This window comes from Eulemur rufifrons, chromosome 23, assembly GCF_041146395.1.
Source record: "Eulemur rufifrons isolate Redbay chromosome 23, OSU_ERuf_1, whole genome shotgun sequence".
NCBI classification, from domain to species: Eukaryota; Metazoa; Chordata; class Mammalia; order Primates; family Lemuridae; genus Eulemur; species Eulemur rufifrons.
In genome coordinates, this window is record NC_091005.1 from 31587458 (window position 1) to 31603965 (window position 16508).

The 16508-nt window shown below is 57.1% G+C and overlaps 1 protein-coding gene across 1 annotated transcript in view; it reads right to left on the reverse strand.

Moving 5' to 3' along the window:
• Positions 1–721: 721 nt before the first annotated feature.
• GPT2 (glutamic--pyruvic transaminase 2) overlaps positions 722–16508 on the reverse strand; it is a 34581-nt gene continuing 18794 nt past the window's right edge. Inside the window, exons 5-11 of the mRNA XM_069456512.1 lie at positions 15855–16098; positions 11970–12049; positions 10094–10230; positions 6842–7016; positions 4816–4971; positions 3779–3891; positions 722–2893 (exon numbers count right to left, since the gene is read on the reverse strand). Coding sequence (XP_069312613.1) covers positions 2803–2893; positions 3779–3891; positions 4816–4971; positions 6842–7016; positions 10094–10230; positions 11970–12049; positions 15855–16098 — 996 coding nt within the window. The 3' untranslated portion in view covers positions 722–2802. The remainder of the gene's footprint in view (positions 2894–3778; positions 3892–4815; positions 4972–6841; positions 7017–10093; positions 10231–11969; positions 12050–15854; positions 16099–16508) is intronic.

Here is a 16508-nt window from a genome sequence, read left to right on the forward strand (position 1 = left end):
AGAACAATGGTTGTGAGAGATTGGAAATAACCTATAACCTGAACACCCTGCCTTAAATTGTGTTAGATCCGTTGAATGCACAGTACGTGCTTACTCAAACAATGTTGTAGAGAATGTTTTATCACATGCTGTTAATTATATAATAGTTGTAAATGCATTTTTTTTTTTTTTTTGAGACAGAGTCTCACTCTGTCGCCTGGGCTAGAGTGCCATGGCGTCAGCCTAGCTCACAGCAACCTCAAACTCCTGGGCTCAAGCAATCCTCCTGCCTCAGCCTCCCGAGTAGCGGGGACTACAGGCATGCACCACCATGCCTGGCTAATTTTCTTTCTGTATATATCTTTAGCTGTCTATATAATTTCTTTCTATTTTTAGTAGAGTCAGGGTCTCGCTCTTGCTCAGGCTGGTCTCGAACTCCTGAGCTCAAATGATCCACCCACCTCGGCCTCCCAGAGTGTGTCCACTCAATTTTTAGATTGCAATTACGAGGAAAGTTACCACAGTCACCATTTCGGACACATATTTTATTGTTTAGAAGTTTACAGCAGAGCGATCATTAACTGCCTCTGTCAGGAGGTGCCTGGGGGAACCTACACTGGAAACCAGCCACAGGCAGTTCTGCGAGTTCTTCCTGAAAACTCCACGAATCAGAACAGAAACAACTGGCCTGGCCTTGAGGTGCGAGGTGACGGACCGTCTGGGGTACCGCCCAGCATGAGCCTCCCCCCAGCATGAGCCTCCCCGGTGTCCCCCACACACCGATCTGGAGGAACGAGCAGCTCGCAGGTGCAGATTCAAAGCTCAACCCCAGATGACAAAAACTTTCCTGGCTGGTGCCCAAACAGGAAAGGCACCAGGACAGAATCTGCAGAAAATCAAATCTATCATGATCAGCATTCCTGCCCGAAGTTAACCTCCTAAACTAGCTGATCTTATTGTTTATTTTAAAAGCAAACCAAATGTATACAGGATCTTTTAGAAAATCATGTAAAACGTTGCAAACTTTTAGGGGTTATTTATAATCTGAAGAGGTTCATAAAAAATTATCGGACTTGTTAAATTTAAGACTATAAATACTAACCCCCCTCCCCCCATGAAAAAAGCAATTGTTACAAAAATATAAAAAATACACTAGCTTCTACTATTTACTCTTTCCGCCAGAAATCTCACAACTTCGGGGCACCTCCTGGTTTATAGACCACACAACAAGCACAAATGCAATTTTTTCCACTTTTTTCAGGAAGGAAAAGTTTCAAAACATTCCCTTTTGTTATCTGAGACTGCGGCGACTGCTCCCTGGGCCGCTGGCAAACCTCGCGCTCGGCCTCCTCCCGCCTCCCGCTCGGCTCCTTCAATCCCATTTTGGACATGCCGGGTCCCCAGACTCCTGAGCTGGGCTTGGCCTCCCTAACTTCCCCCTGGGGGAGGCAGAGGGTGGGGCTCAGGCTCCCAGTAAAGGGAGAGAGGCCGAAGCCACTGCCGGTAGCACCCGTGTCTCGGAGCAGGGGGCCGGGCCCTTGCCCGGGTTATGCCGGGGGAGCTGCTCGCCTGCTGGCTGTCACCCTCCTGGCCTGGAGAGGTGACTGATGCAGGTCAGAGTCTGCAGGCCTGGGAGGAGAGCCAGCACCTAAAGTGAAGGCAAAACACTCTGCACTAAAACACTTCGGTAACTTCCGAGTAGGATCTCGGGCTCTTCCCCACAGCAGCCGAGCTACCAGGCACTTGTACCAGTCAAGAGCTAGGAAACGGATCAAATGCAGTTTTGAAGCAATTTGAGAAACTGCAGGGGCTTGACTGTTGGTCAAGTCCTTGAGGACTCCCCGCCCGGATTAGGACATTTTCAGTCCTTCCTTGTCCCTGCTGCCACCAGCAGGCATGATGTGTGTAAAGGCTCAAGGAAGCCCTTGGGTGAGAGCCGTCACTGGGGAACCATGGGATGGATCCACGCGCCACTAGGCAGACCCCTCCACATGACTGGGACACTGCTGGGCTGCACCCTCTGTCCCCGAGGTCCAGGGAGACCTCTCAGACAGGGTCCCAGCCTAAGCATGTTGGAGAGAACCCTCCATCCCCAAAGCCCTGTGTCTGCAGTTCTCACCGCCCGCTACGCTGCTCGCAAGTGGAGACCGGGTCCAACCTGCAGCCCGGCTCACACGCCCTCCTCCCCCGCAGGACCCTCTGACCTTGGCCGTGGCCCCGCGTCTGCATCACTGTCTCATCCGCGTGCTCCTGCCCTCACCGTTCCTGAGACAGGCGGCCTGTCTCCAGGCCAGAAGGGGGACCCTCGATGAGCCCCCGGTGGACTTCCAGGCTCTCCCACTCCAAGGACTAGATTTTCACACCGCTGAGGGTTTTATTTCACAGATCACGGTGGTGAGTTTTGGGTTTCCGGTCCTCACCATGGTTAAGTCTTACATTTCCCAACACCTGATTGTTTTCTCGGGATCTGTAACATCTCACCCAATACACCCTGGTTGTTTAAAACCCCAAATGAACTTTCCCACAGCAAAAGCAGTAAGGTATTCAGAGAACCCTGGCCACATCCGCTGAGCAAGTTCCCTCTACTTTGGTTGCATCAAATAAAACGGGATCTCGGCGACATGGTGCATTCACGCTTGCCCAGAAGAGACGTGCTCCCAACATCAAGGCACAAAGCAAGAAGGCCCTGGGGCAGAACGATGGTGCACGTGACCAGTGGCCTCTGGGAGGCCCAAGGCAGAGTCACGGGAGGCGAGTCCGGCCTGGCCTGGGTGGGCATCGGGAGAAGACCGAGGCCAGGGTCTGCCTGGGCCCGCGGCGTCCTCACGCGTACTTCTCCAGGAACTTCACGTGGAAGTCCTTCACCTTCCGGAGCACCGTCTTCAGCTTCTCCACGGGAGGAAGGATGGTCATCCTGGCAGGGAAGAGACAGCGTCAGCCCGGCTGCTCTGGAAGGGCGACAGGGGTGACCCTGGCAGCCGGTCTTTGACCTCTGGGCGTGGGGAGGGCCAGGGCTGTCCTACCTGCTTTGAAAGCCCCTGGACAGTGCCCGGCATTTGAGAGGCCACTTGCCCCCACTTACACATTTTCCTTTTACCCAAGTAGTGACATGAACGCAAGCAATGAGCCGGGCTGGCGTCTGAGCGCCTGGGACGCGCCCCGCCCTGCAGAAGGGCTGTCCTGGAGCACGAGCCTCGGCCGCCCTGGAGGACAGCGGGCTCCCGCGCCTGCCGGACGGGCCTGTTCCTCCCCCCGAGTCTCTGACAGCGACCTGTGGTCATCCGAAGCGATCCCCCAGTTGCCACGGTAACTGACACCTCCCTCTAGTCTCGCCAGTCAGCTTCCCGACCCTCCGGGCAGCCCTCTAAGCACTCGGCTTTTTGAATGAGCCACACAAGTCACTGAGGTGAGCATGACAAGGGTGAAATGGCCACCTGGACACGGTCTGTCCATGTGGGGGACGCTACCCATGACCTTGACTGAGCCAAGACTTGGCTCCAGGTGCTAGTAGCTCAGGCCACTTCTTTTTTTAGCGTCTGCTGCAGGAGACATGTGAGAGCAGCGTGCGTGGAGCAGACGCTGTTCTGAACAGAACTGGCTCAGTGGGCAGAAAGCCCTTGCTGAGCTGCCCCGTCGGCTCTGCGGGACGGACACGGCGCGGCGGTGCAGCCGGAACTCAAGGGAGGACGGTCGCTCCGCAGCCCTCTGTCTCTGCAGCCAGACTTACGCTCTGCGCCGAGAAGCCCAGGTGTCCCCGGACAAAGCCCGGACCAGCCCCGGCGCACAGAGGAGGTCCTACCTGAAGTGGTAGGTGCCCTCCCGCTGCCCGAAGCCACTGCCAGGCACCACACAGATGCCGGTCTCCTCCAGGAGGCTCATGCAGTAGAACATGTCCGGGGCCATCCTGCGGGCCTGCGGGGGGAAGCAGGGCAGAGCTGGGGCTTCCTCTGCGGCTCGGCGTGGCACGAACAAGCCACTGAGAGCTCGAAGCCGGACGAAGACCTCAGCGGCGGTTCTCCTTCCCCAGGCGGTGCCCCTCTCCTCTGCCCTGGAGAGGCACCACCCCGGGACGCTGGGGCACTGCTGGGGCCTGGTGCGAAGGCTACTGCAGGGCAGCCGGGGCTTCCGCCCTTCGTGGGGACGGCCAGGCTACTTCCCTCGCACCCCATCCCCAGGCAGCGGCTCAACAAGCACCAACGGTCGCTTCACCCGCGCCAAGCCACATAACGCTCTGACAGTGGGGCCCGAGGCCTGCGCCCGGGGGGTCTCAGGGGCCAAGCTTCTCTGGGGCAGCTGTCGACCGAGCTTCTCACGCACCGGCCTGTACAGCCACCACGGGGGTGGGGCCGGCGGGGGCTGCAGGGATTCTGATTCCGTGGCTCTGGGGTCCGGGGGTCCGGGCCAGACTCCAAGTGTTCAACAAGGCACTCAGGGAGTTCGGGGGCTGGGGGGGGGGACACCACTTTCAGAAACACTGCTCTGCCCTTAATCCCCAAAGTGGGGCCTGTGGCACCAGCTGAGAACGTGTTGGAAATGCACACTCTTGGGCAGGACTGGCCCTGTCACCAGACCCCAGGTGTGCGAAGCGCGGCTACAGGTCGAGGCGGCCGGGTGGCGGAAACGGCTCCCGCTGCTCCCGGCCGGTGTCGCACCCGGGCAGCTGCAGGAGCAGAGCCCGGGCCAGCACCTCCCCCGGGGCTGGGCTCGAGCGTGCCCCATCCCACAGCGCGCGGCTGGGCCGGCCCCGGAACCCGCCACCTTCACACAGTGGACACCAGCGGGCCTCGGGCCAGCCCAGCTCCCCAGGGGGAAGGGCCCCCCCACGTCGCCGCACACCTGAGCCGCCTCCACGGCCTTGGGCGGGATGAAGACGCGCGGAAAGGCGTACATGGAGCCCTGCAAGGGGTTGCAGTGGATGCCCGGGACTTGGTTGAACAGGTCTTCCGTCAGCTTTGCCTTTCTGGCCAGATCACCCAGGACCGACTCCTTCTCCTGCAGAGACGGAGAGCACGGCGGGAGTCAGCACTTCTGCGGGAGACTGGCCGCAGACCAGCCTGTGTGCTCCGCGACCGCGACCGATGGGTCTCCCTGCAGGAATCCTGTCCACAGTGCTCGGCCCAGGAGGCTGCGCGCGCCCTGGGCATGGCGCACACAGAGCCCTGGGGAGTTCTAGACCACAGGGTAGGTCCTGGGTAGCCCGCGTCATGGGTTCTATTCTTGTACCAGGAAGTCATTCCTGAAAACGAGAAAAACCAGTCCTTGCCCGTTGGTCTGAAGGGACCTGGCTCTTGAGATGGAACAAACAACCTAGAACAGGCTGCTGGGAGACACGGCTCCTTCTGTGGACAGGCCCCACCACTCCGTTTGGGGGGCCCACCCTTCCCCACTTCCAGTCCGCTGTGTGTGGAAGACGGGGCCCAGGCAAAGCAACTCAGGGCAGTGACTGGTTGGGAGCTGGACGTGTGTGCAAAGCCAGAGCCGAGGCGTCCGGGACGGCTGCGGGGGCCACTGTGGGAGGGGTGACAGGTGAGCCTGCACGTGAGTGGGTACGAGTGACGTGGTCTACCCGCACAGCGCAGCACGGCCAGCCTTCATCGTGACACAGGCCGCATCGCCGATGGGCCTGGAGGACGCTGTGCGAAGCGAAACGAGCCAGTCACAGTGACAGATGCTGCCCGAGTCCACTCACATGAGTGTCTAGAACAGGGTACTTCACAAGGGCAGGACGTGAAGGGCGGCTGCCCGCGGCTGGGGGGCGGGGAGCAGGGAGCTAGCGGTCAGCAGGTACGGAGTTTCCGTTCGGGATGATAGAAAAGGCCTGGAGATGGAGGTGGTGATGTTTGCACAACAGCGGGAATGTCCTTAATGCCACGGAACTGTGCACTTCATGAAGATCAAAATGATAAATTTTGTTATGTGTATTTCACCACAATTAAAAAAAAAAAGATGTGAGCCTAGAGCAGCTGGGAGCTGACTTCTAGGTTACATGACCCATAATTCCTTTTTTTTTTTGCTTAAACTCGTCCGAGTTGGGTGTCTGTCACTTCAGCTGAGAGGGTCCCAAGTGGACCGCGTGGAGCAGTGAGGACACCTGGCTGGGCAGAGGCTGAGGGTCGACGCTGTGCCCTCCACCCCGCGGCCTCCTCTGAGTGCCACAACAAAGTCCCCCGGAATGTTGTCAGCATGAGGCCCTTCCCGCTGGGTGCCTACGGGACCACGGTGCTCACGGGTGAGGAAGAGGAAGGTTCTACCCGCCCCGCACATTCACAGTCCGCCTCCTTCGAAACAATGCCCAGTGTCCAAACAATGTCCGAAGTACCTTTGTTTTTTGTTTTTTTATTGAGACAGAGTCTCACTCTGTTGCCCGGGCTAGAGTGAGTGCCGTGGCGTCAGCCTAGCTCACAGCAACCTCAAACTCCTGGGCTCAAGCGATCCTCCTGTCTCAGCCTCCCAAGTAGCTGGGACTACAGGCATGCGCCACCATGCCCGGCTAATTTTTTGTATATATATTTTTAGCTGTCCATATAATTTCCTTCTATTTTTAGTAGAGACGGGGTCTCGCTCTTGCTCAGGCTGGTCTCGAACTCCTGACCTCCAGTGATCCTCCCGCCTCGGCCTCCCAGAGTGCTAGGATCACAGGCGTGAGCCACCGCGCCCGGCCAGCACCTTTGGACTTAATCAACCCGTGGGGGGCGGGGGGGCTCAGGCACCAGCAGGAACAGTGAGCAGCTCCCAGAGGCCACGCCCCAGGAGGCTGCCACCTGGCCACTTGGAGACCAGACCGGCCATCCGCACGGCAGGAATTCACTAGTGCCCCTGGCGGCAGCAGTGACGCGGACAGGACAGGGCACAGCAGACTCACCCTGCTGAACTGCTCAAAGGACTCCTCTCCTGGCACCGGGGGGTTCACGACGATGTCCATGGCGGCCTGTCCAGACACCGGTGGACACAGACGCACCGAGAGCAGCTTCACCAGCTGGCCCTTGATCTCGGGGTGCAGGTTGATCACCTCCATGTAGCCCCCTCGGTAGCCACACCTGGAGGGTTGAGGAGAGGGACAGGACCACCAGTTACAAAAGACCTCAAGAAACGCGACCACACAGAACCTGCATGTCCCCCGCAGCACCCAACGGCCAGGGGCGGCCGGTTCTTGCCAGCGGAAGGTGAACGGAAGCGACACGTGTGGACTCTTCACAGGGAAAGAGCACGCGCTCGCCTCCCCTTCCCGGGAAACGGCAACACTGCTGGGCGCCACGCGTGGGGAAGGCAGGGCCACCAGCCCCAGTGCTTGGATGACCTCGAGGGGCAGTGCCTGCCCTGGGCTCCCCCTACCTTTGGGCTCTGTCAGGGAGGGACACTGCCACCTTGGCTGAGCCACTGCATCTGTGGGCCTCTGTTACAGAAACGTAGCCTGAGACCTGACCAGCACACGGCCCCTGCCCGAAAGACGGGCCCGGGCTGGGGCCTGGCGTCACCCCTGCACGGCCCCCAGAGGTGGGGACGTGAGTCACTGGTGTCAACGAGCATCAGTGTGAGGACTTTTCCTAGAACAATTTCTGCTGCCTGAAAACAAAACCAACCCAAAGGGAGAACAGAGCTGAGAAAGAAAACCAAACAACGCAAGAAAGCAGTCAGGCCCCCACCGACATACTTAAGTCCCTGATTCAACTCTATCTTGGGACCTTTTACCAATATGGATTTTTTAAAAAAAAAAAAAGCCTCTTTGCCGTAAGGCAGTTCAACTTCAATTTCTGCAATTTATAGCCAAAAGAATCCTCATTGACACATTCACATCATAATAAGCTGAGAACATGCAATGCATTAAAAATAAAATCTTTTCAAATCAAATCGACAACATTAACCACACTCTCTGGAGCTACGCCTCCCTCTCTGGTCTGTGACCGGCGCGTTCAGACTCCAGGCTCGCCGAGCAGGGACCCTCCCCTGTGCTCCCCCACCCCAACCTCAGAGCCCCTGGCGCGATGACGTGCTGGGTCAAGTGCTTCTGGGATCGTGCTGAGCTGAACCGGCAAAGACAGATTCCCATCGGACACCCGCACTGGATGTTCAAGGCAGGAAGATAAATTCTGGCATCTCAGAAAAGTTTCTCGTAACAAAAATGGAAAGAAAGAACTTCCTGCTTAACCCCCTGCTGAAGAGCAGAGGATCCAATTGAGCGACACCGTCTGGTCCCCGGTAACTGAGGTCCGAGAACAACTGGACATTGCTCGGGATGCCAACAGCCCGGCCGGACCGTCCTCGAGGCGCCAGTAGCAGGGATGGGTAAGACATGCTTGAGTTTGAAAAGTGAGTCACTAGAGAACAGCTTCACTCAGGAAAAGAGCTACTCAGCACACAAGTCTAGCAAGTAGCCGGCACTGCCACTGGGCAGACCGGACAGACCGGCAGAAATTAACCCTTGCCCGCACCAAATAAAGCCAAGAACAGTCTGGAAACCATCCCAAGGGGCAGCTCCCTGGACCTGGCCAAAATATTTCTTCAAGCTTCATGGTCATGCTGGTCTGCAGCCTAACAAACGAGCACCTCCCCACGCTGACGCCTGGCACGGAGGGGACTGCCCGGCGCGGGGAGCGGATGCCCCTGGCTGCAAACTCCCTGCTCTTTCCTCCTCCGTCTCCTCTTCTCCCCCAGGGGCTGCGCAGTGGGGTCCCGGCCCAGGCCCAGGCCCTCTCCTCTGTCTCAGCCGTGTGAGCTGTCCGGGGCCAGAGCCCAGCACTCTGCCGGCGGCCACGCTCACACCTCCAGCTGGACGTCAGCGATGGAGCTACAGACTCTTTCTGGACATCGAATCAGCATTTTTAAATGTAACATGTCCACTGGCAAACGCTGGCTCTTTCCTCCCAAACCTGCTTCACCCGCGGCCTTTCCCGTCCGTTGATGGCAACGCCACCATCATTCCTGCTTGAACAAAACCTGTGACTCAGGCTGACTCCTCCCTCACACCCGTCCCTTCCCCCAGCAACTCCTGGCAACTCCACCCTCAAATGCAGCCAGGATCCTCTCCCCATCTCTCCCCTGGCCCGTGACACCTCGCCTGGAGGACTGTCACAGCCGCCACCTGAGCCCCCACTTCTGCCCCACCCCCACCACACAGCAACCAGAGGGAGCCGGGCGAAGCACCAGGTGAGGTCACAGCTCTGCTCGAAGCCCCCGAGGGCTCCCATCTGGCTCTGAGTAAGAGTGAGAAGTAACGAAGTGGCCCAGGTGGTCTGGCCTCTTACGACTTCTCTGATCTCCACTTCTGCCACTGTCACTGACCCCTTTCCAGCCCCCTGGCTGCTCCTCCAACATGTCAGGAGTGCTTCCACCTCAGGGCCTTTGGACATGCTGCTCCTGCTGCCTGGAACGCCCTTCCTCCAGGTGTCTGCGTCGCCCCCTCTGTCCTCGACTTTGGGTCTCAACTTAGCAGCCACCCCTCGGTGAGACTGCACTGTTAAGCCCGGCCCCCCCACCGGCACTCCTGCCTCTCCTCATCTTTTTCCATCGGACACGTGATTTTACCCATTTGTCCCCGGCCGCCCTCTCCTCGCTGGGACACGGGCGCCGCGAGGGCGGGGACCTCGGCTCGGTCGCTGCTGTGCACTCGGTGCTCACACCAGCACTGGGACTCAGCTGGAGGAGCAAGCCAGGGACGAGGCTGGCCCTCTGGTCTCCGAGGCCACCTAGTGCCCACGCCGGCCGTGCGCAGAGCTCGGCCTGCGGCCCGAGAGCATTTGCTGTCCGCTCAGCCTGCCTTCCCTGGCCCCTCGGACGTCGCTGCCGGGGCAGCAGACACAGGGCTGGCAGAAAACACCAAGTGTCAAAAGCTGCCGTGAGGCCCCGTTTCCATGTCCTCAATCACCCAGGGTCCGGTTCTTTCGAGCATGGCCTTATTTTATTTGAACCCTGCACCAGGCTGTTCTCACACCCCGGGCTCTCCCCCGCGGGAGGTGCAGCCTGTTTCCCCCTGCTTCTAGATGGGCAGAAGCCAAGACAAGGGCAGCCTCCTCTCCACCGAAATGGGTGACTTCAAGGCAGGGCGGAGGAGCAGGTGGCGAGGAGGCCACGGAGGACCGGCGGGCCCAGAGGCGCAGGGGACCGGAGGCCAACATACTCGCCCATGTAGCCCTTGGAGGTGGAGTGGAAGGAGGCCAGCTCCACGTTGCTGGAATACTCGGGCCCCATCTCATAGAGCACCTTCTTAAAGGAGTGGAATCTGCAGTCTGGAGAGTACACGTTGTCCTGGTACACCTGCAGGGAGGACAGGACAGTCACACGAGTCCTTCTGAGAGGAATGAGCCCGTGCAGGCTGCTGCCAAGGGCTGCTGCGGGGACCCAGCCCCCCCGGGCCCGAGGAGAGGAGGGCACATGTGACCTGCAGTCAGGTCATGGGGCCCAGCCCTGGACAGCCAGCTCAGTCTCCAATGCCACTCCCAGGCCAGAATGTGCCTGAAGGAACTTTCCAGAATAAGCACAGAGGCAAGGCCGCAGGCTGGGGGACTCACTCGGTTTCTCCCACATCTAGCCCTGCCCAATCTCCAGACCCCCTCTCTGCCTCATCTGACCAGTGACGATACCCATCTTCCCCCCAAAGCACAATGTTTACTTCCTTTATTAACGTTAGTAATGACAGCAGTTAATGTCCCTTTTCTCCGACCTCCCGGTTGGAAGGGCTGGCCTGCTGGCTTTCCTAACAACACTGCCCCAGTCTGCAGTCCTTTGGTTTTCCGCCCACTCTCCACGGCCGCAGCAGCACCCACACCTGGCCGGTTCTTCCTGGTCCCCAGGGTCTCACATTCGGTGGGCAAGCCCCACTCTGCCTTTGAGGTTCACTTCCCACACCCATTTGGAGGATCAGGGAAACTGAGGCGCTCTGGGGCCCTGTGTGCCAGTGGGAGGTTCAGGCCGCTGCATCTGCCCACGAGCCTGGCATCGGGCTGCTCCTCCTCGCAGACCCGGGGAGGTTTGTGCACCAGGTCATGAGGAGAAGCACGGGTCTCTCTGCTGCTCCTTCTCTCCTTTAGAAACGAAGATTTTAGGCCCATCTACTACTAATTAAGATGATTTAGTGGGTGAGCTGTGAGAGAGGTGAGGAGGGAAGAAATGAAGGCAGGGTGCCAGGCGACAGCCAGTCAGAGCCTTGCAGAAAGGAAGATGAAGTGAAAACAGGATTTGGGGGACCCTTTATTTCTTGCAAAGCAGAAAGTAAATGAGCAGACCTCGGCTCCAGAAGCAACAGTTATGGGTTAGTTAAGATCCCTTCCTCACGGGCTGTGAGAATTCAGCAAGACCCTGGAGACAGAAGCACCAGGGGATACAACTGCAGGTGGACGAGTGGGCATCAGTTGTTTCTGCCACTGGGCACCCACTCTCCCCTCTTGGGTAAGAGCCCCTCGACTTGCCCTCAGGGAATAACCCTCCCCTGCTGCCCACCTGGAGGTCTGGGAGGACGGGGCAGAGATCCTCCCCTTGCCCTGGACCTGGCCAGTTTGCACATGGTAACTCCCAGGCCGTGGTGGCTGGTTCTGCAATGGGTGTGTGGGCCAAGCTGAACCAATGAAGCTCAGCTCTGAGACTTCGGCTGGAACCAGCAGGACAAAAAGCCCTCTTTCCAGGCTGGGAATTTCTAGGCTGGGAAGGTAACAGGTCTGGGTATGAGGCCAACACAGAGGGATGGCAGAGAGAGAGAAGGTCTGGAAGATACGGTTTGAGTCCCTGGATCTAGCTATGTAACTGGGACCCCATCATCTTTTTTTTCTTTTAAGATTAGAGTGATTGAGGTTAAATTTCTGAAATTTATAACTAAGAGTCCAAACCAATGCGAGGACAATTTCGGTCACAGTCTCATAGGTTGTAACACTGAACATCCACGCCATGGACCACTCCACCACCAGTCAGGCTCTCCGGCCGCAGGACAGTCAGGCCTGGATCCGCCCCTGGAGGGGCCAGCCGACCCCCGCGTGCTGAGGGTGGAGACGGGCCGCTCTTACCTCGTCAGCCAGGAGAAAGAGCTTCTCTTCCCAGGCAAAGTGAATCACATCTTCGATGCACTTTCTGCTTTGTACCTGGCCTATAAAACCCCAAGAAAACAAACACGTAGCTTGTACCGCTGTTTAAATTGTTCCCGGGTCAGAATCCCACCCAGAAGCACGTGGCTGTCCTGTGCTCCCTCAAGGCCCCAAGAGATTCCCCTCCCTGGGTGCCGCGCCTGACGGTGCGGTCGGCCCGCAGGGGCCAGAGGGTCGGCCGCCTCCGTCTGGCTGGCTGAAGGCAGCCGTGTGGAGGGAGCTGCACTTCGTGCCGACTTCCCTGTTATTTTTACAAGGCGTGTGCACGTGGCATGTCTGCGCGGCAGGATGGGAAGGCACGGAAGTGTCACGAAGAGCAGGAAAATGAAGCGGAAGCAGTTCAGCCTGGCAGCTCGGCTCCCTCGCCGCGCCGGCTGCCGGCGATCGGGGGACAGCCAGCCCACCTTCGCCCCAGCGGGCACACACGAGCTCCCCGGGCAGCGGCAGGTCCACCCTGGCTCGTCACTTATCCTCACAGCCAGCACTCAGCAGGGGCTCAGCCAACGACGGAATAAACGCCCAGTGAACGAGCCGGGGCACCAGCTTCGCACCCCCTGTCGCTGGGACCGCGGAGCTCGGCCTCGCTAGTGACGATGACAGCGAGAGCTCCGGTTCTCGGCTCAGTCTCCGTCTTCGAGACTTGAGTCAACACGAACGGGAAGCACTCACCATCCGTTTTAGAGAAATCAGTGCAAACAGCAAGACTGTAACCCATCAGCTCACAGAAATGCCACGAGTACAGGCGGGGAACAGGGCCGACACAGTAAGGTGGAAATGGGACCCTCCCCGGTGTTTCCTGAGACTTCCTTTGAGTGTGGCCCCAGGAATGTCTCACGTGCTCACACCACCGTCTGGAAAAGCACCACTATAATCAGGCTTGATGACCTCTTTAAAAAGGCGTTTCTTCACCATATGTGTATATACACACACACACACACATATCTGCATATATTATGTATACACGTAACTGCATGTGTATATATATGAACATATATTATTTGTATATGCACATATATATACATCTTGATGCAAAGAGGTATGTAGAATGTGTTACCTTTTTGTTAAAAATAAAAGTATCTATATTCTTATCTATGAAACAATATTAAAAATACATCTGGCAAAAAATACATACATATATTCTGTAAGAGCATGGTATGATTCAGCCAGGATTTCCACCCTGAACTATCCAAGTATTGAACCAATTCCTTTACTAAGGGACCAACTTTTCTCCTGCCAAGCAAGCACCCACTAGGCTTCATCCGAAGCAAGCTCACGGTTCCGGATTCCTGGCGAGTGGCAGGCCCTGGCTTCTACAAGGAACCAGCTGGTGCTCGCACAGACGAGCCGGGGGCCGGCCACCAAGGGAGGACCTGCCTGCGATCCCTCCTGGTCCTGCCCTCCCAGGCCCCTGACCTCACAAACTGCACTTTGCTAGAATGCAAGCAAGGACTCGAGCACCAGAATATGCCAAACCACGTTCACTAAACGCTAAAGGGAACACAAACAGGAACCAAGCAAGAACCGGAGCCTCAGAAAGCCTTCAGCTCAGTAAAGGAAATGAGACTCAAGGTGTGCAAATAATTCCACTGAGATATACGACGTAAACTTGAGAATCGGGACAGAGCTGATTTCTCTCCAGTGCCTAGGACACGGCAGTCACTTAGAGCATGCCCACTGAGCCAGCGCAGGGAGACAAGGCATGCATAGTCGTGCAGAAGGGAAAGTCACGTGTGCTTTAGAGGGGTCAGAGCACAGCTTGGCCCAGCTCGGAGAGACAGGATACGGCTTTGATACAGGCCCCAAAGGCTGGAGAGGGGTCCCCAAGTGCCTCTCCACAGAGGCTGGGCCAAATGGATTCCCCACGCACTGATGGACATCCACTGCTCGTGCCTGCGGAGCACCCTGCCCGTCTCTGAGTGACAGACCACGACCATCCTGGGGGAACGCCCACGGGGGGCGTAGGACACAGGCCCGGCCAGTTGGAGTCCCAGTGATCTGACTGGCTCAGGGATGGGCCGGTGACCCAACTTGCGCCAAGAAGCGTGGCTTGGGGCTTTCGGTGAAACTATGGAGGAGGCTCTCCTGTAAGGGGGTTCGGCTGAAGCTGGGAAATGGCTGACCCTCCCAAGGACAGCTCCGTCCTAAGGAGTCCAACCCGGGGGAGAGCAGAGCTAGAAACGGACAGGGGTCCCTGTGGTACCGACGCCGACGCAGGTGCACTGCTCTGCCCCGGACCCCACAGCGCCATGACCTAGACCCTTCCGTCTCGAGCTGGGTTTCTGTCTTGAAACCAAAAGATCCCTGGCTCGATAACCTAGTCTCTTTTGACAGCTTTTGGCCAAGCTGGTCACGTGTGTGGTGTAGACGAGACACCTGGCCATCACAGGTGGGTTTCTGTTCTCCACAGCCCTCTTCCAACAGCTGACTGGCTTTCCCACAGTGAAGACCCCAGAGAGCAAAGCCAGACTCTGCCCACTCATAAAGTCACTCTTTATATAAAAATTACTTATATTAATACTACATTAATAGATGATAATCCCTTTAGTTAGAATAGGAGTCTCTGGTACGATTATTTCTCCCCAGACAGTCTGGTGAAAAGATTGATGTAAACATCTGGCCAAGAAAGTACTGACTCTATAATGTGGACTAGGTAGACTCTTTCCTAAGATGCTGTGGGACTTGCTATTCCAAGTGTGGTCCTGGACCAGCGTAAGTATCACCTGGGAGTTGTCGGAAATGCAAACCCTCAAGCCCCACCCCAGACCAATCCTATCAGAATACCTGACGGTGGGGCCTAGCAGTGCACATCTGAGCAAATTCAAGTTTGAGAACACTGTTCTGAGGAAGTAATTCTCACCCTCAGCTGCGCAGGCTATTAATGCCCAGCTCCAGAGATTCTGGGAGTATGACCTGGCCTCTGAGTTTTTTCAAAGCTCGCTGTGTGATTCTAATGCGCAGCCGGACCGGGAACCCAGCCCTCTCACTTTCCTGCAGGATCACGTTAGACTCTCACCCGCTCCCTCGAGGAGGAGGGTGAATAGGCAGTGTTACCGCCAACTGCCCCCATTTTCTGCACTCTGGAATTCAAGTGCTGCCTGCAGCTGCCCGCAGCATCATTTGATGTTCCCGAGAATACAGATTCCACAATCAACTCCAACGCATTTTGGCCTTGACCCAATTTATCTCAACAAAGGAAGAGAGAGAAGCCCTTGTTCTCTGCATCCAAACAGCATCGCGGGCATACGAAGCCAGCAGCCCGGAAAGATGAAAATGGCCAGGACTCTGCACTTTTTTGTAAAGAAAAATATGCAAAATTGGGGTGCTTTTCAACTTCTGGAAACTAGCTTTTTTTTTAGTTTGCTTGCTTTTCTTTTTAATATGATATATTCTTCTCAGGCCTCAACGTACACAGCAATGCTGTGTCAAAGAAAAACAAAAAGCACACACCAGCATTCCAAAAACCGGTTCAGAAAAACAAGTGGGAGTGAAGCTAAATGAGGCCTATGACTAATGGGGACGGTTCGTACACGGACGACCTCAGGGAGGTGAGTCTTTGCAAACTCAGGGAGACCGGGAACAAACCTGGTCTGAGTAGCAGCACAACCTTGCCCGAGAAAACGCCCGCATTTGCTCACCTCCCCGGTGGCCTGCAGCAATTTTTATGGCTTTCTGTTAGCAAATCTGGAACTGGATTGAGAAACTGGACAGAGAGGACCTCGCATTGTTTCTTAACCCTTCCGTGTCTAGACAGCCAGTGAACCAGCCGCCCCACCTCCCAAGAAACCGGCGAGGAAGTAAAATGCGGACCTGTGGGGTTTCCAGGGTTGATGATGCAGAGCACCTTGGGATCACAGTGGTCTTTGGCCTCCCGCACTGCCCGCCGGAGCTCGTTCACATCCAGGGCCCAGCAGTTCTCCTCGTCCAGGTAGTAGTTCACCTGGATGGCGTCGAGCTCAGAGATGACCGCGGAGTAGAGGGGGTACTGGGGGATGGAGATCAGCACGCCTGTCCGTGACTTGCCACCCCCGGAGACCAGAATCTTCAGAATCGTCTGCAACCGAGAAGTCACATCTAGACGGCCACCGCCACTGCCCACCCCGCGGGAGCTGAGGAGCAGACAGGCCAGGCCGCCCACCCAGCTGTCCCCAGCGGCCCTGCCGCCTGCTTCCAGCACAGCCCTGTGCACGCTGCCTCACTGCCCCGCGTCTCCGCGTCCTCATCTGGGATGACAGCTGCTGCAAGGAGCGAGCAAAGTCACGTTTCAAGTCCTCAGCACGGTGTGTGACGTGTAAAGACTCAATACTTGTATTGTTAATGCTTCTAAAACAGCAGTCCCCAAACTGGCCTGTCTCAGAATTATTAATATTCTGACCCCACCCCCGTGATCCTGACTCGGTACGCCCTGGGTGAGGCCCAGGAGTCTGTCTGATCGGCAGTATCAGTGCCCACGGTCGGAAAGAC